This window comes from Pagrus major, chromosome 17 (genome assembly GCF_040436345.1).
Source record: "Pagrus major chromosome 17, Pma_NU_1.0".
In the NCBI taxonomy this organism is placed as follows: Eukaryota; Metazoa; Chordata; class Actinopteri; order Spariformes; family Sparidae; genus Pagrus; species Pagrus major.
The window spans coordinates 12,011,635-12,028,787 of record NC_133231.1 but is presented as its reverse complement, the minus strand read 5'-3'; the positions used below and the strand labels follow the sequence as shown (position 1 = coordinate 12,028,787).

Sequence of the window (17,153 nt, the reverse complement as noted above, 5' to 3'; positions counted from 1 at the left end):
TGTGTGCAGGGGGGCTGATTTGAGGCCTGTCCTCCTTAATGGGTTTATTTTAACGCCCCGATCTGAAGGTGCACGTTTGTTTGCGCTTTTTTTCCCCCCCATCACATGCGAGCCTGTTGCAAATTAAAAACTCCCCTCTCCGGATGCTTAATGAAAAAAAAAATGTGCTGAATGTTAAACAAACGTAGAACAATTATAAACTGGTTACTGGAAAAACGAATTATAGGCCATGACACACTTTCGTTTGCTCAGAAGTCCATTTTTTTGTAAGTCATTCAGTCTTAAAATCGTATTCGTCTCGGAACAGGTGGGGATCTGCCAGCAGTGTCACATAACGCCACTTGTTTCTCATGCAAAACTCAATCGAGAAAAGTCTTAATTTTCTTAAAGGAAACAACTGCAGTGACACGTGAAAAGTGACGAAGACAAACCAATTGATTTTTGCATCGGAAACAAGTGAGCTCATCTTTGAAATCCCACTGCGGAGCGACTTCCCCTCGCGTGCTCAAAGAAAAACACCACCTCAAGATTCAACGCCAGATTAAACGAGCTCAAGTGGTTCCGTGAACGCCGCGCCGCGTCAGGTTATTACGTACCTTTCTTTGCTTCTAAATTTGCGGGTCTGAAATGCTGCTGCTGCTGCTGCTGCTGCTCGACGACAGCAATCTGGTTTGGGTTATTTTTAACGAGGGGAGAGTCAGGCCTGTGCTTGGGGTTTGTGCTCGCCTCCAGACCCTGGTGAGAGGAGCTGAGACCCTCGTTTGCAGCAGCAGCAGCGGCGGCGGCAGCGGCGGCGGCGGCGGCGGCAGCCAGACTCACTCCGGATGAATTAGTGTACCGCAGGATCCCTTGGCCCTGCAGGGGGCTGAAGTTGCCATAGTTTGTGTAATTGCTATAAAAGGGAGACGTGTAATAAATAGGTCTTCCAAGGATGGAGGGGGCCGGGTAGAGGGAGGGGGAGGTGGCAGCCGGGGAGGTGGTGGAGGGCGTGGGGGGAGTAAGGAGGCCACCGCTGGAGGAGGGGCAGCTCGGTTGCCCGGGCTGCCCCAGTTGCTGCTGCTGCTGCTGCTGCTGCTGATGTTGCTGCTTTTGGTCCGAGGTAGCAATCTCAGCCAGCGACCACAACTTGGGCTTGACCGTGGGGTTCTGAGGCGGCCCGGAAGTGGGTCTGCCGTCAAGGCATGAGGACGATTTATTGGTGTTCAGATTGTTGCTGCTGCTGCTGACGAGGCTCCGGGCCAAATCCTCGCGCTGGCTGTGGAGATGGTGGAGGTGATGGAGGTGGTGGTGGTGGTGGTGGTGTTGGTGATGGCTGAGAACCGGGGCTTCCACTCCCGTGAGAGGCGACGAGGTGACGGGTTTGGGCGACAGCTGAGCCCGCGGGTCGTGGTGGTGGTCGTGGTCGTCGTCGTCGCATTTGTCGGCGGCCTGGTCGGAGCTCAGCTCGCCCACACGACAGCTGACCTTCTCCCCGTCAGACTCCGCCGAGCAGGAGTGGTCCGTCAGGGTGTCGACGTGCAAGCTGATACCTGGGAGGAGAAAATGACAGAGAAAACAATAAATACAACATGTAAAATAAACTAAATGAAACTTTAAAAATTAGACACATTTCCAATTAAATATTAATGTGAGTAATGCTCTAAAATAAAAACATGAGATAAAAAAAGAAAATAAAATTGAAATAACTACCAAAAACTTATGCTGTAAGTATATCCATGCCCATGTGTATTCACAGCCATCACTAATGTATTACAGCCCACCAGGCTTGATTAAGTAAATTATGAATTATTTATATGAGCTGGAACAGTGGGCTACAATTAAAGCTCTTTTTAAAATATGACAACAACGTTTTTTTTTTCTTTTTCTTTTTTTTTTTTTTTTTTTTTTTTACATAATTATACAATTAATTTCATCGACTGAACGACATTACCGGTCTAATTTTATTGAGGCCACTCGTGCACTCGCGTGGATTGCCATGTTGAGCAGTGACCTGCCATTAATCATGTTCAGGAAAAGAAAATGTCCACCTTAGCAGGTCATTTAGTGCAGTGTTGAGTGTTAGAAACTCGTTATCATTAAAAAAAAAAAAATCAATCAACATGGTTACTATAACAATACATGACCCCCCCTTAAAGAAACATATAAAAACATACATTTAAAGTAGATTATTTGTTTTGGATATTTGTGTCATGATTGGATCATTTCATATATTCGATATATTATTATTTTTTTACAAATAATATCAATGCAATAAATAACCTGAGCAGTAAATAAAAGGGGCATCCACCCCTCTCCTCCGTCTCGCCCCCCGTCCTACCCTGAATTGTTAAATGGATCATTGGCTCGGTCGCCGGATTATACCCCACCTTCATCCTCCGCTGAAGCCTCGCTGTTATCCAGGGTTTTCTCCGAGCGCTCCACCTCCTTCCTCTCGCCGTCCCCGTCCTCCTCGTCCTCGTCCTCGCTCTTGTTCCTGGGCGCCCAGGTCATCTTGTTCTCCTTCTTGAGCCTCCGCCTGGCGTTGGCGAACCATGTGGAGACCTGCGTCAGGGTCATCTTGGTGATAATGGCCAGCATGATCTTCTCCCCTTTCGTCGGGTACGGGTTCTTCCGGTGCTCCTGCAGCCAGGCCTTCAGGGTGGCCGTGGCGTCCCTGGTGGCGTTCTTGCGGTAAGCCGGGTCATTGAGCTGGTAGGGGTAGCCCGGACTCCCGTATGGGTGGTAACTCAACGCCCCGGCCATGCCCGTCGTGTGCGCGTCATATGGAGAGCTCTGGAGGAAAGTTGAGAAAAGTCTGAGATGGGTTTTCTTTTTGTTTTTTTAAAAAATGTGGCGTTTAATTACAAAACATCTCCATATAGTTAGAGGACATTTTAAAGCACTCATATATCATAATTACTTTAAATGTATTTTACAGTTTTTAACAGTTTGAACATTACATTTTAGAAACTTGTGGAGAAAGTAAAAAAAAAGCTGGAGAGAGGTGTGAATGCAGTGTCAGATTCTATCCTCAATTTCTGCAAATCATATATAATAACCTTTAAAATCCCCCGAGCGTGATTTACGACGTGCAGCCTATTGTTGAAAATAAACAAACTATTAATACTTCATATGATTTGTTCAGTTCGGATCATTTGTCAACCACGCTCCTTTTCTTTAAGACAAATCCCTGTAATTGCAGGGGTAGTAAACACGCCGTGCGCAAAAAGCAGGCCGCAGGAAGGCATGGACTAATGGTTAACTAATGGTTAAGATCATTATCGGATTAACTAATAACAGCGCTGCTGTTAATAAGCCGTAAAGATAATAAAAAGGGAAATTTCAATTTTCCGTAATCACCTATTAACTTGCTCATTTTCTTTGCAGCTGGCTGCTTTTTGTTTTGTTGTGGCAGCCCCAATGTGTTAACATATCTCCCCTTTGCAGCATTACAAATCCCATTAGCAAATCACTTGATATGCACCTTTCGTAAAACGCTTGAAGTGCCCCTGTGACATTAGCATCGCGAGTCATGCTTTTCATGTTAAAAACTCCGTTTATTCAACTCAGAATAGCAGCCAGCGACTTCATCCCCGGCGAGTTTAATGACTGCCGAGGAGGAGGAGAGAGTTACGGCTCGTGTTATATTAATTTTCTATGACACATAAATTAACTGCTCGGAGGCTAAAGGCTCAAATAAAAATCTTAGTTGGTGTTCTGTTTTACATAATTAGCTGCGCAGTGAGTGTTAAGCGGTGGTCAAGCCATTGCAATTTGCGGCTCGTGCTTAAAAAAAAATCCCATTTAAGCCAAAGGGGTCAAGGATTTTAGAGGAAGAACCCGACGTGCAGGCCGGTGGATACGGCTCTGCAGCAACACTCAGTGAGAAAAGTTCCGTCAACACTCACTGATCAGTGGATCATAACAACACATGATGAACCTGGAGCGATTTGAAAAACACAGCGAAACATTCAGCGCACTGACAGACTTTAACTCGCCGACACATTCACCTGCTTCGGAGCCCTCACCACACACGATCACACGTGAATATATGTGATTATTATTATTTTATTTTTTTACCATGTAGGATGGGAATCCCGTGGTTGGATCCGTGGAGTATGACAGCGGACTGGAGAAGCCCGCACCAGCCGAGGCGGAGAAAGCGGCCGATCCAGGGTAAGGGCTGAAGGCTGAGCCAGATGACGACCTCGCCAAGTCTTCATTCCGCGGGGCAGCCAGAGCCGAGGCCCCGTAAGCCGGACACGAATAAAGAGCCAGAGAGCCCGGGGGCTGGTAGAGGTAACCCTGAGGATAGGACATTGGTGAGCGCGGGATAGGTCGCCGATTCCAAAAAGGGAGGAAAAAACGCGCAGGGCGCTGGGCAACAACAGCCAAAATAATAAACAATCAACTCAATAATCAGCCGTGCAAACAGTCATCAGACAATGAAAATAAAAAAAAAAAAGTCCTCCCTCCACAGCCCCCTTACTGGGAGAAAAAAAACCCCGAAAGATCTGTTAAAGTGCCCTCATAGAGGCAATGTGGCATGCGTCTTGATCCCCTAGCGTCCGATGTTTTTAGTACGCAGCACTATGAAGTGAGGAGTTAGCAGGGAGAGAGCCAGTGGAGTTTCAGACACACAGAGCATTGGGGGAAACTGGAGCTGTCACTCCGGCTCATCTGAATATCCCATCCCCGCCCCCTTTCTGCCTCATAGAAATGGAGCCGCGGAACAAAACCAAGACTCCACACTGCAAAAAGTAGGCTCCCTCCAAGAGTTGCTCGCTTCAGAGTGGGATTTTTACAACATAGTTCACTTCACAAAATCGGACAAATGGATGAGATGAGAATGTAACTGTTGCCAATGCAAGTGAAGTGGTCTGCAGATGCGATCTGCCTTATTTGTCGTTTGTCCCGGGGAGATTTACCACACAGGTGATGCGTTCATGTGTTCAAAATTGAGTCATTTTTTCATTTTCTTATCAATTCTGCCATTTAAACTCCAGACAGTGCATTGTTCGACTCGTCGTGATGGATGCGTTTGTAGTATAAGACGTTAGTAGAGTGTTTTTGGTGAGGACGAGAAGTAAACACAAGTACTTCACCTGTTTCTCCTCAATGCTTTTGTGCCTCCTGCTCTTTATTTGGATTGTTTTTTTGAGGTCACGTTTATTGTGTCACGCAGCTTCTGTCTGATCAGAACTTGCGTGCACTCCCGTCTGTGCACGAGAAAGAGAGAGAGAGAGGGAGGGAGGGGGAGTATAAAATGGCCAGTGCTCTCCTCTTGCAGCTGGTTATTTCGTCAGTCCGGCCATCAAACGCGGACACATCCATGAATGTATGCGAGCACAGATAAGGGTGCGCGCTCCTCGGGCAGTGCGCGCTCCGGCCTGCACCCTGCTCCTTTAATTCCCACCACTTCAAATGCGTTCAGCCCTTATTTTTACAATAACAGTCATCAGCTGTAATAAAGCTGTAGGGCCCGGTGATTGTAGCCACACATGTCAAACTAACCACCAACACTGACTGCTGATGTGTGTGGCCGTGTGCGCCTGAGTTTTGACAGTTCCTGCTCACACACACCCTGCCGGTGTGTTCAGGGCCCTCACCTGTCTACGTTGTTGTGTATCCTCGTGTGTCGCTTTTTGGACTTGTCTGCACGCAAACAACAGGGCGCAGCCTTGTCCTTTATTATTGTGATTACAGGCATTATGACCTCTGTTGGAGACAAGCGATACAGCACAGCATGGTGGAAACCTGAAACTGTGACAGCGGTTTTTTTTTGTTTTTTTTTTTCTTTTGGAACGGGCAGTCAAGGTGGCAACTACTGGGAGGAAGAGAGGAAGAGTGGCCCGGCGAGTCTTCCTCATCAGTATTCACCCGACTGAATGTATTCATCCATCAGGTGCTCGCTCCTCCACTGCAGTGTGGTCTGGCACTGTTGTAAACAGCAACAGCACAATTTAAATAGGTGCGATACAGCTCGCCTGTTAGCAGGAAGGACTCATTTATTTGTAGCGCCTAAACACATGCATGCATTATAGTGTACTATAATCTTTACACGTTGCAGTTAATTATACACAATATCCCACAATGCCCTGTATTTAAATCTTGACTTTTATTTCTTCAATTTATGTTACTTTGAGATAAGACATGAGAGTGTAATGACCATTAAATGACGTTTAATAGAACCATGCAGGCTACCTATCATAACATATTATATGAGTGTATGTTATCATAAACACCTTGTCTGGAAATGCAGTATTCTTTATAAATAAGCAACTATTATAATACCAAAATAGACTATATGCATATTTTTAATTGTTCATATATGTACTTTTTTTACATTGTAACTGCAGTCCTTATATTTAGAATACACATCACAACACATTAACAAAAAATAAAAGTAACTGTATACAAATCTTTGAAAATACTGAATATTGTGCAACATCTAATATGTTTTCTTTATGTATGAATGTGTGTTTGACTTCATGCACTTCAGTTCACTGTCATGTGACAGACATTAAAGAACATTATTTGCTTTATGTATTTTCCAAAAAGGAATATGCTGTACATACTGTATGTATGTTTGAGAGCAAGTAAATGATCATTTTTCAATATTTGAAGCTCAACCTGTTCACACTTTGTTTAAGAACCTGTAGGTCTAGCCATATTCTTGAATTGCACAGTGTACTCAGTATCAGTTGTGCACACTAATTCACCTTATGATCCAATTAAAGTGTCAAATACCTCTTGATCTGTGTGGATATATAGCTGAATATTCACTGTAGTGTCAACATTAGTCATTGTTTTCAGCCTGTAAAGTTTTACACGTTTCCGGAGACACTAAGGGCAGGATATTTATTGCATCCAATTATTTCTATAGTCTGCCTGCCGTTCAGGAAGTGGTTTGAATATTTTAGGAAGATGTAGGTGGTTTCCCTGTTTCAGGCAGGACTAATCAATCCCAGAAGAGTAAATGAGTACTCTCAAAAGATTGGGTCAAGATATGGCTGACTGGGAGTACTGTTTGGCCCACACCAGGGGGCACTGTCTCCTCTAGACACAGACCACAGGCTAACCATCAGTACTGTACCTTCACTCTGTGTGTGTGTGTGTGTGTGTGTGTGTGTGTGTGTGTGAGAGAGAGAGAGCTTTTTTTTTTCTCTTTCAGTTGTGTGTGTAAGTGTATTTAATTTATGGTGAGGGTATATGTGTGCGCATGTAAATGTCTGTGTGCACATATGCATATTGTCAGTGTGAAAGTGCACCTGTCGGCCTGTTAAGGTGTATAACTTTGTGCGTCTGTGTGTGTGTGTGTGTGTGTGTGTTGAACCCCGCAGTAGTGCATTCCAGGTCTCAGTTTCAGACAGGCTGGAGTTCCTAAGATATTTTAGTCCCAGCCTGATGGAGATATAGGAGATGAGGAGAAAGGAGATTGACAGACAGACAGGCAGGAAGATAGGGCAGACAGTGAGACAGACAGTTAAAGACAGTATGTAGAGTATAGAGACAACGAGGCAGGCAGGTGGAGCAAGACAGTAAAGCGTCAGGTCAGACAGACAGAGAGGTAGACTGGGATAAGATGTATAGTCTATCTATCTATCTATCTATCTATCTATCTATCTATCTATCTATCTATCTATCTATCTATCTACATTTGCAATCATTTTCGACAGTTTGCCTCTCCAAGCGAATACACCTTGGACTAAAAGACACGTATAAAATACACTTAAATGAAACACACTTAAAAACACTTAGATGAAAATGTCCTCAGATTTAAAGTAAGTAAGACAGTTCTGAAGTAAGACAGCTACATGTTTTGAGCCTCATTCCCAGGTCGTCAGGTACCGACGCTCTGGGCCGGTATTGGGCCTGAAATTCTAACCCAAAGCGTCGGTATTTGATGACCTGGGAATGAGACTCAAAGCAATCAACTATCTTTCTCCAGTATCGCCTTTCTTACCTTTAATTAGCTTTTAATATAGACAAAGAAACCTGACACTCTTTTAACCACTGATTGTCACATATAAATACATATGATCTTTAATGGCTGAACGCTGTTTCTCTACCTCCTCTCACTGCAGATAACTCAGTCATTTTAGTGAAAAATGTCTTCTTCCATAAATGAAGGAAACAGCTATTGATTTCTCATCTACTTCCTCCCGACAGAATTTACCACTGAATAATGTAGAACTGGCAGATTTGCTTGTATTGTACTGGCTGATGATCTCTAACTGCGAACCCTTTTTGCTAGAGTAAATTGCCCAGAGTTGAATTGAATAGCTGAGGGATATAGCTTTGATGTCATGCCCTTTCTTTATTACACATATGACTAAATAAATATTGATTTCTGATTTTTCATACTCTCTTGAAGCTCTGCGGTGTAGCTGTTGTGGACCTTTTGCGTTTTATCAACTGATACGGCTCGGGTCGAGACGGAGGTGTTGGGGATGATGTGTTAACTATGCGGGTGCATTGTTGGGTAAATGTGTAAATGCATGTGTGTGTCCGTCTATCACCCTAACTATGCACTGCTGTAGGTGCATGACTAACAGTGCAGTGGTGTAGCAGTGAAATGGACTAGTTATGTAGTCATATTGAGCTGCTCTGAAATCAATACAGTCTGGAATATAGAAGTATGATTAAAGCCTGAGCCTGGCTATTGTTCACGGTAACCACTGCCTCCATGATCTTGTGACTTAGCACAGTGTATTGACTTTTTCCACCTTGTCTTCTTGGTGTCTCTCATTGCAGGTTTGGACTCATCCTTGTCTTTGTATTGAGTGAGTTGCTGTACTCATCTTTGCTGGACAAACTCCCGATTTTGCACCGTTGACTCTCTTGAATTCTAAAACATCCCGAAAGCTCAAACCGTTTTATCCTCTGTGGGCTGGCGAAGGAATGCTCAGCATCCCAAACTTGCACGAAGTGCGGCGCACGTGTGTTTGTGTGCTCATGTTTGTGAGTGGGTGTGCAGAGGGAGGAAGAAAAACTGCACTGTGATCTTTCATTGTGCAACTTAGTTAGCTAGGCAGACTCATTGTCAGCTTCACATGATCAAAAACGACTCCCCAAAAACTCCTGAGATCGGGGAGAGGAAACGACAAAATGTTGCAGTGCGTGTCTTCGCGTATCTGTCATCACAACAATGTCACATTCACTGCATTTTGATACAAAGACAATTGATCCCCTCCCCCGTTCGGGGTTTGTCGCGGAAATGTCTTTGGTCTTCTTTTTTTTGTACAATGGGGGAGGGGTCAGTAGGGGAGGGGGGCAACCGGGGGGACGAGGGGTTGGGTGGCAGACTGGCGACAGGCCGTCATCTCTCTCCCCGCCTGGCATCTGCCCACTGCTGCCAACCCTCTTCTAATCAGCAGCCGTCCATGTGCTTGGCAGCGGAGGGGGTTTCAAATCAGCTTCTCGCCCCGAGTTAAAAACCCTAAGCCCTATCACTTTGTAAACGGGTACCTTTAGGGCGACTGAAGCGGGGACGCCTCTGATGTGCTGAAGTGGAGAACATCGGTTGCCACGTTGCCTCGAATATGTTATGCTACCAGCACTGTTGTTGCTGTTGTTCTTGTTCTTGTTTATCATAGTTTTTTTTTTTTTTTTCTTCTTCCCTGAACCAAAATCACAAGGCAGCCCCTGTCTTTAGGTTTGATTTGTTTAACATGCTGCTAACTGACATGGATGTTGGGAAAACAGTTCTCGGGCAGGAAAGTGAAGCAGTGAACTGATGGGCTTGAAGTGTAATTCCTCTTGAAAAACAGGGGAAATAACAACCACACTTGTAGTGAAACACATGTCTTTATTTTGCTGCATTCTGACACATTGTCTGAATTGGTGAGACAAGGAGAACAATGTTCCTGCTTCCTAATTCATGGCTGGAAAACTTCTCTCACATGTGCTGTCTTGCAAACTACAAACATCACTTTAATACACAAAATACTGCCTCACAGTGTATGACACACACCAGGACTATTACAACTCTGATTGATATTATGACGTTACAGATGTTCACATGAGAACAAATCATGTGATGTATAGCGTAAAGCTGTGGGGCTCGTTCATCTGCAGGGTGGATGGTGGAGGGATTTAGGTGGGGTGGCTGTTGGCTTCAGAAGTAACAAGCACAAAGAATGGGCTATGTGGAAGGGGAAAAAGAAAAAAAATCCACAAATTATAGGAATTATGTGCAGCATGGGTTTCAAACACACACACATCCAGACAGACTGATTGATGAACCAAACGAGTCGCCGAAAATCAAAGGGGGGAAATAAAGGGAGACACAAAGGGGGGAACAATTTGAAATGGACTAACCCTCTCCGGTGGCTCTGTAGCCAAGGGTCGGGCAGATAGGGTTGCCTAGAAAGAGTCTGCTGACAGCCAGTGTCACTGGGCTTTGTAATCATTGTGCTGGACCTGATAGGGTTACTAGCGGCTAATCCAGGCTGACCTTGGTTAGGTGCCCTGAATGAGGATGGCTTTGTACAGTTGGGACAAGCTAACAGTATGACGGTGATGCTGACATATAATGTCTGCGTGGGGACTTGCCACCACAGCTCTTTTGTTGTGCTATCGAGTTGCAAGTCCCAGCCTCGCGCATACACACACACCAAAAAAAAAAAAAAAGAAAAAAAAAATGTTTTTCTCTTTCTCTCCGGGTGGAAGAAAGGTGGCATTTAAATTGTCACTGGGGAGAAGGTAAGGTTGTATCTCGAGGTTCAAGAGGTCAGTTCTTGTGTTGGATGGTGTTCGAATGACTTCAAAACAAATCCTATCGTGATGAAATTTCATGTTGTTGCCACGCAATGGCCCATGCGTGTGTGTTACCATGTATGTGTGTGTGTGTGTGTGCGCTAGATGTGATAGAAATGCCACCATACATCTACAACATGTTCCTTCAAAGAGTATCTCTCAGACAAGGCCTAAGTGATACTGCAGCATTTTCTTTCTCCCCCATGGAAAGAGCAAGCGTGGTCACAAGAGGAAAAAATACAAAAAGGTGTGTTAAATAACTGATAGCAAAAACTTAGTGCTTTAGATTCCCTAAAGGTGCACTATGTGGTTTTGGAAAAGAAATTCAGACACTCAAACGGTAATATGTACCTTAAATGATAGTGATACTGATAAGGTAATAATGCAATATCTTAAAAAAAATGTTTTATTATTTCCATAACTGAATAAACAAGCCATTCTCGGGGAAAAATAAGGTCTCCAGAACACTGTTTGAAGCAGGAAAGGTGGCAGGGTCCGCCAAATGAAATTGTAAATGTCATTGTAAACCAGTATGAAATTGTGTTGTCCTTTAAGGTCAGTTTGTATATTCGGTTTATTCAGTCATTCTTCCCAAATACTGCAAAGTGCACCTTTAATGAGGGGAACCAATATGTCACCGAGCAGCAATAATTCTATACTGACCTAAAAAGCACATAAGCTTTGCCACATAAAGACACTTGTTTACTCTAATACAAAATAAAATGTATTAATATTTATTTACCAGGAAACTCAATTAAGATATGCTTTTGCAAGACAGTGTATGCCATCAACATAAGAAGGGAAACAGGAGTTTAACATTAGACACCATACATAATATACACACACACCAGCATCCGTTTGACATCCGCATGTACACCTCTTCCCTACAAAACACACACACACACCTTCAGGCTCCAACCGGTGTGAAGGCAGTAGAGAGAAGGCATCCTTGCCTTTCTTCCTGCCAGGGAGAGCTGTAAACGGGAATGGGATTCCCATCCCCTGGAGCCTGCTACTAATCCACAACAGGCCCACTGCTGGATTACTGGGGACATCAGCTGACATGCCAGCTAGCGCACATGCATGCTAGCGCTCACACACACAGTGGGCACGAACACATGTGCACACTCACCTACGCACACACATGATCTGACACACACATCGGTGCATGCCCACACATGCCAGCCACGCAATATGTGCAGCATACACATCAGTGGTCAGGCGTAGCGCACACACACCACATACATACATACACAAAAACAGACAAATCACACACATAATCAAGACCTGGAATGCAGCTCATGGCTTTAATACATTGGCAGGACAATATAGAGATTGCCATATTTCTACAGTCAGGAGTTGGCAGTAGTGGCTAAGTCTGTCCTCCATTGTCCCTGCTGGTCTGGATGCTCGTTGATGTATACGCTTTGTGGAGTCCCTCACCATGCAATTATACACAATATCCTGCATTATGTATGATTATGTGCTTTGTAATTCCTGTGGCTTTTTTTTTTTAAACGAAAGCGGAATATTCAACTTATGTTTCTGAAACTATGAATCTGTGTCTCATGTGCCCACAAAGTGAAATTTGAAATGTCCAAACCATTGTGGTCAAGTGTGCATACGTTGGTTGTCATAGCTCTCAATGATGTGACAATAATAAAGAAAGATAACTGATATTGATTGTGTACAACAACAAAGCATTTTACACAACTATCTTACAGTTTTCCATGACTACTCACTCCTTTTTGAATTTGTTCAGTATTATTTGTATTAGGAAGGGATTTCTAGGGCTAACTTTTTTTAATCCCGTCCTTTACATTGCCGCCAAAGCAAACCATACAGTTACCTTAGTAATGTATGTAAATGCAGCTGATTTAATGTGGATTAATTTCTGCCGTGGTATGTTGTATGTTGTTGGGAGGCTGCAGAAAATAATCGCATTTAACAGCTACTGTATGTTCAATCGCTAAAGACACGAGGACAAAAGGATAATGTGATTTTGAAGGCTGCGGATTGTCACGTGAAACACTGACACAGCAAGATCCAACAAATCAACCAAAGTCAGGCAAACATGCACGTATTATCCCTTGAAGTCACCATTCATGTTCAACCTTTGTGGATTTTTTAATATAGCAAATCAGATGCTTTGTTTTGTATTCTATCATTCATCAAAGTTTAAGAGGGCACTTATCATTGTGTGCCAGTTATTTGGGGTATCAAATGCAGCACCGAAGTCAGGATATACAATGTGCTGATTGCTAGAAACTGTCAGCTCCAACACACAAATCAGCTGTAACACATTCCGATTGCAGTCAGGTAAATCTTTGCCCGTGATTAGGTCAAGCGTGGTGGCGGTATTTGTGGTAAACACTGTTCCGCTCTAGGGGCTAAACGTTTGTGTCAGTAAAGAATAATTACACCCTTCGACGTTGTATCTATCGTGTTAATCTCGGTGCACAGCAGCCACTTTATTCTCTCGTTTGTTTAATAGCTCACTAGCAGCTTTATTGTTTCAAAGTGCTCGATAGCAAACCTGTAAATTCTCTGTTCAACATTTGCCCCCGTGGCGTTGTGGTTCACCGCCGCTGAATGTTGAAATAAAGCAAACAGTCATTGATCTGCAATCAAAGATCCGGGACAGGAGGTCATTTACATGTAGAGAAGAGAACCATTAGGAAGTGTGCTGCAGGGCATGTGTGGAGTTAAATTCATTTAGCGGTGCTTCGCTGACACTATTGACTCACCTACGCTAGGTGTATGTTAAAAAAAGGGGGAAAAATCACTAAGCTATTCTAAAATATTGTGTGTAGTAGTGGTAGGTGCTGTCTGTTGCTAATTAGAAATGAATGTGCATGTGTGCTGTAGACAACAAAGCCAAGTTAATTATCACGGGACCAAGGGAGAGAGACAGGCTTTATACTGAGGGCCTTGATATGAAGCAAAGGAATCAGTTAGGAGGCAAATGGCTCTTGAAAATTAGGCACAACCACTTATTGGCAGTTGGTCAAGTTTGCAACTGTCCCAGGAGTCCTGAGTGCTTATGCAATGTGTTGCAGCTTCTGTTAAAATTTGATGATTAAATGGGCAAATACTTCCTAGATTTGTAGACTGAGAGCGGGGCCTGTTTACTTTATTTATTCATAGCGTGAATATGAATAATTTACCGGTCAGCAGTTTTTGTCAGAGGAGAATCATTATTGTATGTGGCAGTCTAAAGCTTCGTGATTTTTTACGTTTGGCACTTTTCCACTGTATTGACAGCCGCCAGCTTCTGTCAGGGTCATCTCTCTCTGTTTGCAGAAAGCAGTCAGTCACTTCTGCAGTAAGGATAACAGGTTGTCATACACTTGTGCATGTTTAAAACATCTCCCTTGTTTAGTATTCTTATTTTGACTGCATGTTTTCAACAACTTTAAATGACTTCTATCGTGTGTTTTAAATATGGTGGCTTAACAGAAGCAGGATTCTTTATTGGCAGAACCTTAGTTACATTCGTAACTTATAGCTTAGGGAGCTAAATCCATTCATGATCAGCTGAAGTTAATTTTGCTTTTTAGAACCCAGACTCATTTTAGGACATTTTATCAATATCAATATTTTACTCCCTAATATTGGTATGGGCATCAGCCCCAACAATCCATTATCGGCTGGGCTCCACCACATTTTTATGTATTTTTAGTGATTCTTGTTCAGCAGCTCGTCCAAATGAAATCTATCCCACAAGCACCGGGGGCACCAAAAAAGGAACAAAAAGGCCTGCACTCATATTCACACTGAGAGGACATGGGTTGTTTCAACAAGTGCCCCCAAACCACAACAAAACTTAAGACTCAGCACGGAGAACCACTATTCATTTCTCGTTTCATGACCGCAATTGTTCCATAACCTTAACCGCATGTTTATTATTGTGACCATGACGATGAAGGTCCCCTTACCTAGGAGTGGAGTAATCATTTGAACCCAAAAGACCTTTCCCTAACCTTAAACAAGTGCTTATTTTAACCCAAAAGCGAAACCTATTTCCTAGTCTTTGTTGTGTGTAAAGCGAACCAAATCTTAACCGTAGTGTTGTCAAATCAGAAAACAATTTATCAGCAGTGATTTGTAATGTTTTGGACAGACAAATGTTGTCATTCTGCCAATATGGAAGTCAGATCAGAAACCACTTCCGTGTATTATATTTTTTTGTGAAAACAGGTGGAGCAGACAGTCAGAAAGATGATTTCCTTCACCCTCTTTCCCTCAGTACTACAAGTGTCTTCTTTCCTACACTCAGTCAAGGTCAATTGAGTTCTCCAGTCTGTTATCAGTGTGCTTTTTGATGGAATAGTGCAGATAACAGAGTACTCAGAAAAGATGGAAGGAAACAGGAGATCAAGAACTGCTGGTTCTGAAATAATTATTGCACCATCTCCACATAGCAACAGATTTATTTCTAACCTTTAACATACCGTATCGCTCTCAACACATTCAGCAGCGGGGTGGATTTATTGGACTATTGGTTTGGAAACAGCTTGAAGTGTTTAACTGATTTTACAGAAAAGTAAATATGGATTTGGAACGTTTGCTGTCCTTTCCTGCTTTGATTTTGCTCCGAGGATTGTGACTCATTGACTAAGACTCAGTGTGGATACAACATTAGAATAAATGGTAAGTTTGAAGTGAAATCAGTATATCTTGGATGGTAGAGCTGTTCTAGCCTCAGAGGCTCATCAGAAGGTTTGACATTGGCTACCTCTGAAAGAATTCCTGATTGCTGTCTTCAAGATGTAATTGCTTGTTGCCAGCATCGCAAATGAGAAATGACTGGTGCCCAACTGGCAGGCTGTCCTTGTTGCAAGGCCTTGACTGGATTGAATAAGGGGATGTCAGATGACAATCTCCTTATATCTGAGCCACAGCCCTGTACGTTTTATCATCTAGTCAAAAAGACTGTTGCATTTTGCAATAAGTGGCACATTTTTAACACTTTTTAATTCAAGCTTGGAACAGGTAACAAAGCCATGATGGTCATTCTGATGAGGAACTGATGTGGAATATTGAATCTGATCTGAGCAGCTATTAGTCTTTTATAATTACCAAATAGTACCACCCAACAAACACAAAACACAGCCTTGATTCTCATGGCATACTGTACACTATGGAAACAATAGACTTTATTTTACACAAACACAAATGACCATTTTTTTTCCAGGTTTCTGGTTAAAACAGAAAATCATGGCAGTTTCATGTTAAGACGACAACATATTTTTGTAACCAGCACCTCTGCAACTCTTGTTGTAATGTGTTTTTATTATGTAGAGTGAACGCATTTTCTTTTCATTTAATTGAACAAGTCAGTGATTACATGTCTTATGAACATAAATATATTTATTATGTATATTTACAACGTTTTTTTTGTGTTTCTTTCAATTATTAAACTATATGCTAAATTGCTCAATGTATGTGTTGGTAATTGGTCTTAAACTAGTGAGACTATGTAAGATTTAAACATGTAGGTGAAATAACCTCAAAAACATAAAAAAAACATGTGTCAAGCCTACAATGGATGAGTATTTCTGTCAATTGAACATAAAGTTTTTATGTTATTTTGACAATCTTGAACATTTTTGTGGACTTGACAATAAAATTTTGAATGGATTGGGGGTTTTACAGTGTAAAATAGATGTTTTCTACCATTCCACAACCACCACGATACACAAACACACCCACACTGTAATCAGGACCTGCCTCAGTCGATGGGATCATCACTAAAAAGTACCGACAACACTTTGACGGACCTCGATCTAACCAGGCCTTTTCCTATCAAGGCACGATTATGTGACTAGCCCCGAGTTACTAGCAATAAAAGAAATGTCTCTCTTTTTTATTACATCTCCCAATCGTGAACAATGGAGCGTTTGCCTCTGAGCCATTTATTCAGCTCTGATGTATGATTAGCACAGGGCGAATCAATACCGTGTTTGATGATCTTAACGGAAAAGGACTGTGATTTCCCCTCCGTCACAGGGCCAAGCGCTGATATTTGTCTGTCAGCAGTGACATGCTATCTCTAGCAGGGGCACTGGGGCCAAAACACAGGTATTGATCCTGTCAACATTGATGGCCCTAATGGTATGGAGGATGAGGGAAACTGCCTGCCACTGGAAATGTAATGCACTGTACGGAACGACCACCCGGACCAATGGGGGGAACATGATGTTTATCTGTTTTTATTGTGAATTATACTTAAGGTCCACAGTGAACATTGTATAAACTGAAAGTGACTATGCTAACAAGAATATCCCTGAGTCACGGGAGAACCTTTTCTCTGCATTGGCAAACGCACTGAGAGGAAATGTGCTGCTCTCTTTGCTCGTAGTTTGTTGGCGTAATGAAGCTTGATTTTTCTCCAGGAATCCACAGTTTCA

At 42.9% G+C, this 17,153-nt stretch overlaps 1 protein-coding gene across 1 annotated transcript; it reads right to left on the bottom strand.

The window, feature by feature from the left end:
* Positions 1-588: 588 nt before the first annotated feature.
* On the bottom strand, positions 589-4,299 carry irx2a (iroquois homeobox 2a). Its single transcript, XM_073486115.1, has 3 exons — positions 4,060-4,299; positions 2,367-2,772; positions 589-1,529 (listed from the first exon to the last, which is right to left on the bottom strand). Exons 1-3 carry the CDS (start codon positions 4,297-4,299, stop codon positions 589-591), a joined length of 1,587 nt encoding a protein of 528 aa, XP_073342216.1.
* Positions 4,300-17,153: the final 12,854 nt, after the last annotated feature.

What these genes read in the sequence shown, in the direction of transcription:
- irx2a (XM_073486115.1), bottom strand. Translation starts at nt 4,299, where the DNA reads ATGTCCTATCCTCAGGGTTACCTCTACCAGCCCCCGGGCTCTCTGGCT. An exon ending in CGGGATTCCCATCCTACATG is followed by an intron (nt 2,773 to 4,059) that starts GTAAAAAAATAA and finishes ACTTTCCTCCAG; the next exon opens with AGCTCTCCATATGACGCGCA. An exon ending in GGCTTCAGCGGAGGATGAAG is followed by an intron (nt 1,530 to 2,366) that starts GTGGGGTATAAT and finishes TTCTCCTCCCAG; the next exon opens with GTATCAGCTTGCACGTCGAC.